This window comes from Papaver somniferum, chromosome 1, assembly GCF_003573695.1.
Source record: "Papaver somniferum cultivar HN1 chromosome 1, ASM357369v1, whole genome shotgun sequence".
Classification (NCBI taxonomy): Eukaryota; Viridiplantae; Streptophyta; class Magnoliopsida; order Ranunculales; family Papaveraceae; genus Papaver; species Papaver somniferum.
Genome location: NC_039358.1, coordinates 124,052,726 through 124,065,705, shown reverse-complemented (window position 1 = coordinate 124,065,705; position 12,980 = coordinate 124,052,726). Strand labels below are relative to the sequence as shown.

At 39.6% G+C, this 12,980-nt stretch overlaps 2 protein-coding genes and 1 pseudogene across 2 annotated transcripts; all 3 read right to left on the bottom strand.

Annotated features, from left to right (window-relative positions):
- Positions 1-316: 316 nt before the first annotated feature.
- Positions 317-9,037, bottom strand: LOC113350287 (annotated as a pseudogene).
- Positions 9,038-9,397: 360 nt separating this feature from the next.
- Positions 9,398-10,841, bottom strand: LOC113350279 (wall-associated receptor kinase 3-like). The gene is made up of 2 exons (XM_026594400.1): positions 10,826-10,841; positions 9,398-10,557 (listed from the first exon to the last, which is right to left on the bottom strand). The coding sequence occupies exons 1-2, from the start codon at positions 10,839-10,841 to the stop codon at positions 9,704-9,706; spliced, it is 870 nt and encodes a 289-aa protein (XP_026450185.1). The 3' UTR covers positions 9,398-9,703.
- A 468-nt stretch (positions 10,842-11,309) lies between these two features.
- Positions 11,310-12,659, bottom strand: LOC113350273 (wall-associated receptor kinase 2-like). The gene is made up of 4 exons (XM_026594391.1): positions 12,588-12,659; positions 11,939-12,491; positions 11,658-11,837; positions 11,310-11,567 (listed from the first exon to the last, which is right to left on the bottom strand). Exons 1-4 carry the CDS (start codon positions 12,657-12,659, stop codon positions 11,413-11,415), a joined length of 960 nt encoding a protein of 319 aa, XP_026450176.1. The 3' UTR covers positions 11,310-11,412.
- Positions 12,660-12,980: the final 321 nt, after the last annotated feature.

The following is a 12,980-nucleotide window of genomic DNA, read 5'->3' as shown; positions in this document are numbered from 1 at the left end:
ATGGAGAGATCCACTTTTACCCACACCCTTTCATACACTCATTCGTATGAAGGAGTGTGTCACAGTGGAGACACAGTGGAACATGATGAGCTGCTTGAGGAAAAATCACTTAAAGAGACGCATGATCTACCTCTTGAGGATAAAGACAAAAAAAATATTTAACATGGTCCAAAAAAACGCTCCATCACCTAATCACTCAATGGAAGAGTATATTTAACATTCAATCCAAAGCTGCTGTGAAGGGCATTTTCGCATTATTAGCTACCAATACTTGGACAGAGGGAAAGTGGAAACGATTTGAGCCTTCACCCTCTGCTAAAACACACAATTATTCCTTCAATTTACAAAAGGATATGGAGTACATTTGGACTTCTTATAGCAAACAGCAATCAACCCAAAACCCAACCGACATAATCCCAATCAAGATACATACATTACATAATTATCGAGGCATATTCATGTGAACTGTGGTATCTGAATTCGAACCATACTGCCCAGAATCAACTGTATACACACTGTATTGCGCAGAGTTACCAGCTGCTGACCCGGTTACTGGAGCACTATACAGGTCTGTCGGTTCGAACTGTGAGCTCAATTTCTTTTCGGGATTTCGTTGATGAGACCAAACTTGATTCGGTACCCCTCTCAAATTTTCCAGCTCTGTTGTTACTTGTCTCATTGTTGGCCTGTCTTCACCGCTCGAGCTAAGGCACCTTTTTGCAAGTTCCGCTACTGCAATGACTTGTTTTGGAGTCCCCTCGTTGAGTACTCGAGCATCAAGAAGTTCAAACAATTTATTTTCTTCCATGAACGAAATGAAGTAGGGGCCAAGACTTCTTTGCTTTCCAGATCTCTCTTGAGAAATGGGCATCTCTGCCGTCAAGAGCTCTTCAAGAACTACACCAAAGCTATAAACATCGCTCTTCTCTGTCAGTTGGCTTGTGTCGAAGTATTCTGGATCCAGATATCCTAAAGTCCCCAGTACCAGTGTGGATAATTCTGTTTGGTCCAAAGGAATCAACCTGGAAGCTCCAAAGTCCGCCACTTTTGCATTGTAATTTTCATCCAAAAGTATGTTGGTTGACTTGACATCTCTATGAATAATGGGTATTGAAGCTGATGAGTGTAAATAAGCAAGTGCACCAGCAGTTTCAACAGCAATCCTCAAACGGCTTTCCCACGAAATTGAAGGCCCTCCATTGTTGGAATGAATATGTTGGAAGAGTGTGCCGTTAGAAACGTATTCATAGACCAGCAATGGAACTTCAGTTTCTAAACAACATCCCAAGAGCTTCACCACATTTCGATGGTTAATCTGAGTTAAAATAACAACTTCATTTATAAATTGCTCGATTTGACTCTGATCAACTATCTTGGACTTCTTGATAGCCACTATCCGACCATCGGACAAGGTTCCTCTGTAAACTGTTCCGTAGCCTCCTTTCCCCAGGATCAGTCTCTCATCATAATTATTGGTTGCTAATTTTAGCTCTTCTGCTGTGAAGATTTTTGAAGTCTCTACACCACCTTCATTTGATGATAGCTGTTGTTTTAATAGCAACCCACCATTTTGTTGAAAAAATCTCTCTTTCAGTTGGATCAACTTTCTTTTTCTTATAATCAAGTATATCCAAGAACTTGCAATAATAAGAAACAATAGCCCTAACCCAATACCTGCATTAATAGTAGGATTTCACAAAATGTACTAGACTAATATAGTAAATTTTTGCTACAGTAGGACTGATTGAAGCAAAAAACCCAAGTAAAAGTATGTTCAGTCCCTGCTGATATAATATATATCCATAATATGATGTAATTAGTAAGGAAAGCAGTACCAAGAGTAACTTTTATGATTGGAAATTGTTCTCGTTTGACAATAATGCTAGTGCAACCTCGCCCGTCTTTCTTTCCATCGCCATGACTTCCTGCTGGACAAGTACAATTGAAGCTCCCATTGGTATTGATGCAGATACCTTCACAGGGACTGTTGTTTTGATCCTCACATTCATTGATGTCTGTTGAGTCACACATAATACCGAACATGGAACTTGTTAGGTCTTACACAAAATCGCATCCTCGGAAGACAAATACAGTAGGTTTTTATGCGGGAGTACTGACACTCAAATACAGCTAGTGAAACTCCAGGGAAGGACAGTCTAAGAAAATTAAGGTTATTGGCTTTATGAACCACCAGTTAATCTGGGAGATATACAAACATACCTTGGCACCCGGACTGAGATAAGGGTTCCCCTTGTAACCTTCAAAGCAACTGCAATGATACCCAGAGTTGTTGGATGAATTGTTACAACGGCTGTTTTCTTGGCATGCAAAAGTGGTTGGATTTTGTTGTGCTTCTTCACATGTCTTATTCCCTATTGCCCAATCAACAACGATCGGGATATCTTTGACTTCAGGTACTGCCAGCAGATCTGATGCAGAGAACGTGTACTGCTCATGTTCAGCCACGAAGGCGTAACTGCAAGGGTCGAAGGACAAAAAGGTTGTGCTAGTAGTATTTTCACCCCTTAACACCGATGTTTGATACTTTTGTATCCCCTTCGGAATGGTACTCTGGCAACATCCATTTCCATTGCAAGACCCTTCTTGCACATCTTCCCTACTACTACATAACAATAAGCACTGGCTTGAGTAGGATTTTTGAAGCTGATCATACCCTATACTAAGCCCTGCAGACTTACACCCGATCACAAAAAATCTGTTCTTTGTGTCGGAGAATGTAAATGGGGTTGTAAACAAACTCGAGGATACACTCGTTAAATTTTGCACCAAATCACCACCTATATTGTAACATACTCTAGCTACCAGGTTTGTTATGCGCATTTCGGTTTCTGATATACTTAATATTTCAATATTACCTGTTCCCATGAAGAGCTTGGGAGGGTCATAAGAAGCATTACAGTTGACGTTATAGCCATACCCAACTCCCCAAATGGAGCACCCTCCTGCGCCTCGAGTATCATCCTCACCTCCAGGAGTTATGCCAAAAGGGTAAGGAATGCTAATATTACCACATTTGGCTTGGCAACCTGGCTTCGTTTCCCCTAATGCAGCAACGCACGATGCTAAAGTTAACCAGCAGGAGATTTGGATTAATAAGAAAAGCTTTGGAAACATAATTTTAGATAGCTAAATGCTAATTACTTTTGCTAGCTAGCTCTAAAAGAAGAGACTGGAGATGGATTAATCAATTGATCATTACCTCTTACATAGCATCTTTATCAATACCAACCTGCAATAAAAAGGACAAAGAAGACTTTTAGTGGAGCTCCATAATTCACAATGCTAATGCAAACGTGACCGCCTGCCATATACCAAACTAATTAATAGCCAAAAGCTTGCAACACTTTGTTGAAGACAAGAAAACAAAACAATTTCCTAGTTTCCTTGACAACGCATTATATGTACAAATCCCATGATAACTAATCCAAGATATTATATAAATAGATAGATGAAGATACCTACACCGATATTCTATACAGATTCCTCTAAACATGATCACCATTATCTATTGTCTATAACTAATAATATATTGCTTATGTCAACTTTAACTTCTCATTGATTAACACCAAAATCTGACTTTTGGGAAAGTTAGACATCTATACCAACTTGAAATGGTTATGGACAGTCAGTTTCTGTTTGGGAAATCTTAATGACATCTTTTACTATATCTAGATTGTATCTGCTTACATGTACGAATTGATCTTTTTTCTTTTTGTTTGATAAAGTGCCATAATAAGCCCCTGCCATTAATTACTAAACAGAACAACTGGTATTCAGCAGTACAATATGGCCTCAAACACAGTAGTCAACATGTACAGAATTTGATGATGTTTATGTTTTTGTACAAGGTGGTGATAAACCGCCAAAAATGAGTTTGGGGGTATTCAGCAGTGCAATATAGGCTCAATTTCTGCAATTAATATAAAAACATACCCATCTCGTACCTGCTTTGTATTCCAATGGTATTGCCGGGCTTTAACAGAAGGAAACTGCAGGAAAACAGAGCCTCCTTTGATTGTTTGAACACACTCGAGCGGAAATGCAAAACATGAACATCTATGGGGGTTCTGTAAGTGTATCCTTCCAAACTTGCTCGTCCGAACTCGCCACAGATGTGCTGCCGTGACGTCTTGTTAGAAACATTATTATACCAATATCCCAATAGAACCTGCTCCAAAGATCATAAATATAGAAAATCAAAGATCTTAGGAATGACATACAAGTTCCATTTCAGATCCATTATAAAGTGGCAATGAATCCCAAACTATATTATCAGCTCTTCAACCATGTAAACATGAAAAAAATCCAATTTTATTCCTCACATATGTTTCTATTAAAATCCAATCCAGATTCTAATTTGCAGGTAATGCTTTTCATATTCAGTACCTGAAACAAAGAAAATAACATTGACATTTCAAAAAGACAAAACACAATACAGGTAAAGAGTTTACCTTTCACAGAGAACATTGATATTCCCATTACTATAAACCCCTTCCAATAGACCTAAACACACACTGGTGCAGACACAGCAAATAAAAGAATCCCCAATCAAATCCTTCCCTTGTGAAACCGTATATCCACAATAAGGAGACCAAATTTACCCATGGAGGTGACCGGAAGAGACTGTTAAGGTGACAGGGGAGAGTAAGAAAGATGAGGAATGAAGGGACTTCGGACTATGGTCAGCGAGCTGCTCGTACATGGTCTGAACTATGTTCTGAAAGCCGCCCTGGGCGCACGAGTCGTCCAAGGGACGCCTAGCTAATAAAACGCCCAAGGCGAAGAAATGCGAGCAACCTTTTTTCACTTCCCTGGGCGCCTTGGACGCGCCTAGGCGCTAGGCGTAGCGCCTAACACTACACAGGTCAGAATTATAGTCCTGCAAATGGTTCTCAGCTTATCTTCGAGACGTAATTTAAAGTTTTGTAAAATCCATTGGTTTTGTATGAATATATAAATTTGTGAAATGAACTTTCAGATGATATTAGCACTTTTCCAGTAATCTACCATCTCTTTTTACATTCACCAAGCTTACATGGACATGCACTCACCGTGAAAGTCAAGTTGATGATTGTTACACAATCATCTAGGGATGTTCATTGAGCCTATCGAATCTGGACCCAAACTGTATTGTTCAGAATCAGCTTCAGTAGTGGAAGAGAAAAGTGGGATGGGATACAGGTCAGCTGGCTGAGCTGGCTCAGTTGGCAACACTGTTGTTGATTCAGGGTTTGGTTGACGAGTCCATATGCGTGCCCTTGCCAATCTCAAACTCTCTAGCTCTGATGTTACTTGTTTCATTGTCGGCCTTTCTTCACCTTTCAACTTCAGACACCTGTTTGCGAGCTCAGCAACTGCAAGTACTTGTTCTGGCATCCCCTCGTTTACTACCCGTGTATCAAGAAGTGGGAGTAGATTGTCTTGTTCCATCAATGAAATGAAATGTTTAGCAAGATTCCTTTGCTCTTCTGATCTCTCTAAAGAAAGGGGTTTTTGTGCCGTTAATAGTTCTACAAGAACTACACCAAAGCTGTAAACATCACTCTTCTCAGTCAGTTGGCTTGTGTTGAAATATTCTGGATCCAGATATCCTAAGGTCCCGAGTACTAGTGTGGATAACTCGGTTTGGTCCATAGGAATCAACCTCGATGCTCCAAAATCTGCTACTTTTGCGGTGTAATTTTCGTTTAAAAGTATGTTTGCAGACTTGACATCCCTATGAATGATGGGTATAGAAGCTGCAAAATGTAAATAAGCAAGTGCACCTGCAGTTTCGACCGCAATCCTCAAACGGCTTTCCCAGGAAATGGAAGGCAATCCACCGCTAGAGTGGATATGTTGGAAGAGGGTGCCATTGGAAACATATTCATAAACAAGCAAAGGAACTTCAGTTTCTAAACAACATCCCAGGAGCTTCACCACGTTCCGATGATTAATCTGAGTCAAAATAAAAACCTCATTTATAAATTGCTCAATTTGACTCTGATCAACTATTTTTGACTTCTTAATGGCGACTGTACGATTATCAGATAAGGTTCCCTTGTAAACGGTTCCATAGCCTCCTTGTCCAAGGATCAGATTCTCATTATAATTGTTGGTTGCTAACTTTAGCTCTTCTTCTGTAAAGATCTTGGAAGTCTCCACACCACCTTCATTAGATGATATTTGTTGTTTTAGTAGCAAACCACCATTTTGCTGGAAGAATCTCTCTTTCAGTTTGATTAACTTTCTTTTCTTTGCAATCAAATATAACCAAGAACTTGCAACAATTATAAACAAGAATCCTAAACCAATACCTGCATTTACAACATGAGTTCAATGGTTATGTACTCGAGAAATTTCAAATACTTCATAGCTATAAGTTAGACCAGAGACTGAATTGAAGCAACCTTTGCCGTGTTTCTAATGCAGTTATGTATGTAATTCTGAAAGGTGACTTACCAAGAGTAACCTTTAGTATTGGGAAGCGTTCTCTATAGACAGTATTGCTAGTGCAGCCTTTTCCGTCTTTCCTACCGTCGCCAGAACTGCCTGTTGGACAACTACAATTATAGCTCCCATTGGTATTTATGCAAATACCGTCACAGGGATTGTTGTCTTGATCCTCGCACTCGTTCACATCTGTTGAGCATAAAAAACATGACACTTGGTTAACATCTGCTTTGCAACTCAAGGTTTTTGTCTCCATTATTCATTTATTTATGCATATACACAAACATACCTTGGCAGCCCGGACTAAGGTAGGGGTTTCCCATGTAACCTTCACGGCAAGTGCAACGATATCCCGGATTGTTGTCTGAATTGTTACACTAGCTGTTCTCTTGGCAAGCATAAGTGGCTGAATTTTTTTGTGCTTCCTCACATGTCCTACTCCCTATCGCCCAATCAAGAACGTGGGGTATCTCTCTGACTTTACTATCAGCCTGAAGATCTGATGCAGAAAATGTATACTGCTCGTGATCAGCCAAGAAAGTGTAACTGCAAGGATTGAAAGATAAGATGGTTGTGTTGGCAATCCGAACCAACCCTAAACTAAAATTCTTAATCCCCTTCGGAATAGTACTTTGGCAACAACCGTTGCCATTGCAAGACCCTTCTTTAACGTCTTCCTTGCTACTACACATTGATACACACTGACTTGAGTAGTTCTTGCCAAGCTGATCCCACCCTAATAGTGCCCCACCTGAGTTGCACCCGATTGCAAATAACCTGTTTTTTGTGTTGGAGTACGTAAATGGAGTAGACTTCAAATTTGATGTGACCATCTGATTATTCTGATCATCCAACACCAAATCACCAGACATATCGTAACATAATGTAGCTACCACGTTTTTTATGCGAATTTCAGTTTCTGATATACTTAATATTTCAAGATTACCTGTGCCAATAAAGGCCTTAGGAGGGACATAGGAAGTATTGCAGTTAATGTTATAGCCATAACCAACTCCATGAATGGAGCACCCTGCTGCTCCTCGATTATCATCATCACCTCCAATAGTTATTCCAAACGGGTATGGAATGCTAACATTCCCACATTTGGCTTGGCAACCTGGCTTTGATTCACCAAATGCAGCTACTAACGACGCTATCGATAACCAGAAAGAGATCAGCTGGATTAACAGGAGTTTTCCTGAAAACATAATTCAGAAGAATTAGTTTACAAATTCCAGCTAGCTAGTTCTGGAGGAAGAGATGAATCATTTACTAGATTAGTACCCATCTTATGTAACCTTATTGGAATATGTTGTTATGTTGACTTTATGAGACATAATGTAATCCTATAAGCCATGACTAAGTAAATGAATAAAAAATATCAGGCATCATCACCAACCTGTACAAGAGTTGAATAAATGAGAAACTACCAACTTGATGACAGAGTGGACTCATGCTGATGGGTGCTACTGTTGTCTCGAACTCTCTATAATTAGTTGTTTGAGGGACATAGACAGGTCATTCAGATCCAGCTAAATACACTACTTTCCCTCTATTGTAACATTTATTTTGTTTCTCTATGCATAAGTGACATAGGATAAATAAAATACCAATATCTTGCTTTTCAGAGCAGCTCATGCGCAAATAACAAATTTTAAGGATTTCAGAAACAAAAATACTATATTGAAGATAGTAAATACGGAATATATTGTAAATGCCTTCATGCACACCATGATACAAAATGCGCATTTTACCCAGTTACAAACATCTGGACATGATATTCATCCCACATACAAGAATACATAAAGCCAAATATCCTTTACTTAACCACAGATGAAAAAAAGCCCTAAACATATCCCCTAAAAGGATTCGTTTGCCTATAAAGGTATCATTGTCTTACAATCCGTTGTACAAGTGCCAGCTAGGAAGAAAAATTGGTGATGTAAGTAGTTCCTATTTTCCTTGTGCAATAGTCAATCAACTCAAGGAGGGAATCACAAGTACACAATAATACACAGATTCCATTTCCACAGAGACCACATCAAATTATGACCTAAGGATGTTCGTAAATCTCAATCTACATTATCAGCTCTTCAACCATGTAAACATATATTTCTAATACAGTCAAATCGAGCTTCTGATTTGATACAGATGTCATTACCAGAATCAATGAAAAACAACATTAACATTTCAAAAGACACAATACACACAATACAGTTAAAAGAGAAATTACCTGTCCAGTGATCCGAACATGATAGCAAATAACATCCCCATCATTATAAACCAGCAGCCAATCAAATCTTTCCCTTGTTCCAATAATGGTGGTAACTGGTAATCAAATACCCATGGACTAATTTCATATGAGTACCAATTAGAGATAGAAAAGGTGATGAAGTCGCCATAGCTTACCAGTTGCGATTAACATCCAAATCTGTACTTTCCATAACAAGGAATTAGGAAAATAAAAATCACCCAAGCAAATTCTTCCATTGTAATTTGAGAATTGGTTAGGGTTACAGAACTTAAATGCTAGTATATGATTCACCCATGGCATTGGAAGCTAGCGAGACAGAGAGAGGGTGTGTTTACGGGGTGGGGGAGTGGATAAGAAAGAAAAGATGGGCAATTTTCAATTTTTTTATTTGCGCCTAAATTATCTTAATGCGCAACATTAGCAGCGAAGCCATCGGCCTACTAGTACAGGTTCTGTAGTTTGTAGGCTTGTAATTGCTGCCTGGGCCTGCTGCTGCGCTAGCTGTGTAGCCGCGGGTTTAGGTAAGTCTCGTGCAGCGCTAAAATGTTTTTTTCCCTTCTGATTCACTTGGTAATCAAGAAGAGCCAGTTTTCTCAAATGATTTTGTTTTCTTTTTGTAACTAAACACAGTTGTACATAAACATTTTCATAGATGAGCAGAAAAAAGAAAAAGGATAGTTTTACTAAAGAAGGCGTTTAGAGACATCCTAGAATACTAAAGATGACTACATATGCACACCAATTCGCTGGGAAATTCCGCTTGTTATACAACCAATCAAGGTCCATCAAATTGGACAATCATCTAGGGGTATTCATGGAGGCTATCGTACTTCCACCCAAACTATATTGCCCAGATTCAAACAAGGTGGAAGAGGCCAGTGGTATAGTATAGAGGTCTTGTGGTTCAGATGGTACGCTTGTATTTGTTCCACGTTTTAGTTCACTAGCCCGTGCGTGTGTCTCAACCCCTCTCAAAGTTTCTAGCTCTTTTGTTACTTATCCCATTGTTGGCCTTTGCTCCCCCTTTGAGTCGAGGCATCTCTTTGCGAGCTCTGCAACTGCAAGAACTTGTTTTGGTGTCCCCTCATTTACTACTCCAGCCTCAAGAATTTGGTACAAATTGTCTTCTTCCATCAACGAAATAAAATACATAGCCAGACTTGACATTTCTTTGGATATGTTGGATAAAATGGCCTTTTTTGCTGTCAGGAGCTCTACAAGAAGAACACCAAAGCTATACACATCACTCTTCTCTGTCAGTTGACCTGTGACAAAGTATTCCGGATCCAGATATCCAACTGTCCCCAGTACTCGAGTTGCCAGTTCTGTTTGGTCCAAAGGAATTAACCTTGATGCTCCAAAGTCTGCAACTTTTGCAGTGTATTTTTCATCCAAAAGTATGTTGGCAGACTTGACATCTCTGTGAATGATGGGTGTAGAAGCTGCAGAGTGCAAATACGCAAGTGCACCTGCAGTTTCGACAGCAATCCTCAAGCGGCTTTTTGAAAGGGAAGTCGTTCCGATGCTGGAGTGGATGTGTTCGAAAAGTGTGCCGTTTGAAATATATTCGTAAACAAGCAAGGGAACTTCAGTTTCTAAACAACAACCCAGGAGCTTCACCACATTTCGATGATTAATCTGAGTTAAAATAACAACCTCATTGATAAATTCCGCTATTTGACTTGGATCAATCTTTTCAGACTTCTTAATGGCGACTATACGGTCACCCGGTAAGGTTCCCTTGTAAACAGTCCCAAAACCTCCTCGCCCGAGGATCAGATTCTTATCGTAGTTGTTAGTTGCTAATTTTAGCTCTTCCGCTGTAAAAATCTTTGAATTCTCGACACCCCCTTCACTTGATGATAGTTGTTGTTGTTAGAAAAAACGCCTTAAAAAATACCAATTTTTTACATGGACTATGTTTTGATCCCTAGACCTATTGCCCATTAATTGTTTTTTCATTTGAATAGATAAAACAATTGTCCCACATTGACTAAAATCTAAAGAGTTTTAGACTTAAATACCTTAGAATTGGCTATAAGGGCATGGCCCTTGGGTCATTAGACTTTTGTGCTTTGAGGGAAGGCCTAGACTAGGGCAAGGTTGCCTTTCCCGTACACGCGGTGCTTCGCATAGAAGCACGCACGCCGCTGTAGGGTCGGTCGGGTTCGGGTGTGGGTTCATTAGATCCTATCTTTTTGCTGAAATTTTTGGTACGTGTTTTCCACACAAGTAGAAGAATCTCTTCTTTGTCTGAACGTGCTTGTCTTGGCTTCTTTGTCTGTACGTGTTTTGTCCTGGCTCCCTTGTCTGTACGTATTTGGCTTGGCAGCAACACACTGCTATAGTGTTTGGCATGGGTTTTCTTTCTTGTTTGTAACTACACAAACACTATATAAGAGAGTAGTTGTAAGCTCAGAAAACACACACCACAGAGAAACATCTCTTCTACTCTTCCTCTGTTTTTCTGTAAACATCTCTTCTACTGTTTTTAAGTTCTGCCAAGCTCTAAGGGTACCCTCATTGTATGCTACATTGAGGGGTACTAACTGTAGTTGTATCCTGGAGGTGACTCGCCAACTGCTGTAGCATCTCAGAGGAGTGGCAGGCGATATTTCCTTTAAGACAGCGTAGTTTACGTGCCTCTACATTTTCTGTGCAGCAACATCAGCAACATTATTTTGAGCTAAGTATCTTCTTCTCAGTTACATTATTAGTAATTTCTCCGACAGTTGTTTCAATAGCTCTCCTCCATTTTGCTTGAAGAATTTTTCTTTCAGTTTGATTGACTTTCTTTTCTTCATTATAAAGTATAACCAAGAACTCGCAACAATTATAGACAATAGTCCAAAACCAATTCCTGCATTCACAATATGAACTCTATTTAGTATATTTCACATATACAGGACTAAACAAGAAAGAAGAAACTAATCCACAGAGGAGATAGTACCTAGAGTAACTCTGAGAATTGGAAAGTTTTCTTTCTTGACAATACTGCTAGTGCAACCTCGCCCGTCTTTCCTCCCATCGCCTACACTTCCCGTTGGACAAGTACAATTGTAGCCGCCGTTGGTGTTGATGCAAATCCCCTCGCAAGGATTATTGTTTTGATCCTCACACTCGTCCACGTCTGTTGAGCACATGAGCATGCATGATAGTACTTATTAACTCTTCTGCATTTCAAGATTTTGTTTCTATGAATTATCAAAACATGCAGACACAAGGACATACCTTGGCATCCAGGTTTGAGATAGGGGTTTCCCTTGTAACCTTCAAGACAAGTACAACGATATCCCGGACTGTTGTCTGAATTTTGACAGTAGGTGTTCTCCTGGCAAGCATAAGTGGCTGAATCTTTTATTGCTTCTTCACATGTCTTATTCCCTAAAACCCAATCGAGAACGAAAGGTATGTCTCTTATTTTACTCTGGTCATCCAGAAGATAAGATGCGTCGAAGTTGAATTGCTCATAATCACCCAGGAAAGCGTAACTGCAAGGGTTGAAAGACAAATAGGTAGTGTTACTTCTTACCACCCCTGTGCTAGATATCTTTATCCCCCTCGAAACTGCACTCTGACAACACCCATTGCCATTGCATAACCCTTCTTTCACCTGTTCCCTAGTGTTGAAATTTGATACACAGTGGCTTGTTTCAGTTACCTGATCTTGTTCATCATAAACTTGAATAAACCCACCAGACCAGCACCCAACAACAAAAAACCTGTTCTTTGTGTTAGAAAACGTAAATGGCCGAGGACAAGTCCCGAAATCTTGATGCTTGATTCAACACCACAACACCAGATGTGTTATAACATAATGCTGATGGCTCGTTCTTTAGGCGAATTTCAGTTTCTGATATACTTACTATTTCAAAAATACCTGTGCCGACGAATGGTCTGGGAGGGTCATAAGATGTATTACAGTTAACGTTATATCCATACCCAAATCCATTTATGGAGCAACCTCCTGCACCTTCATCCTTACCTCCAACAGTTATACCAAAAGGATAAGGAATGCTAATGTTACCGCATTTTGCTTGGCAATCTGGCTTTGTCACAAAAAAAAGCAGCAACTACAACAGATGTTGATACTAGCCAGAGAGAGAGCTGAATTAATAACATTTGTTGCAGAAACATGATTTCAGCTAGGTAAGGAATTTCAGGAAAGAGAGATTGAATGGTGAATGGATAAGTAGAATCTTATACATATATCATCCTATTTTTGACTCTTTCATAGCATAAAGAATTATTCAATGGCACCCAGGAGACTTTG

Bases quoted from the DNA above. Each gene is read 5' to 3' on its own strand.
- LOC113350273 (XM_026594391.1), bottom strand. From the start codon at position 12,659: ATGGATTTGGGTATGGATATAACGTTAACTGTAATACATCTTATGACC. The intron at 12,492-12,587 runs GTATTTTTGAAA...TTGTGGTGTTGA, and splicing joins CAGACCATTCGTCGGCACAG to ATCAAGCATCAAGATTTCGG. The intron at 11,838-11,938 runs GTATGTCCTTGT...TGTGCTCAACAG, and splicing joins TCTCAAACCTGGATGCCAAG to ACGTGGACGAGTGTGAGGAT.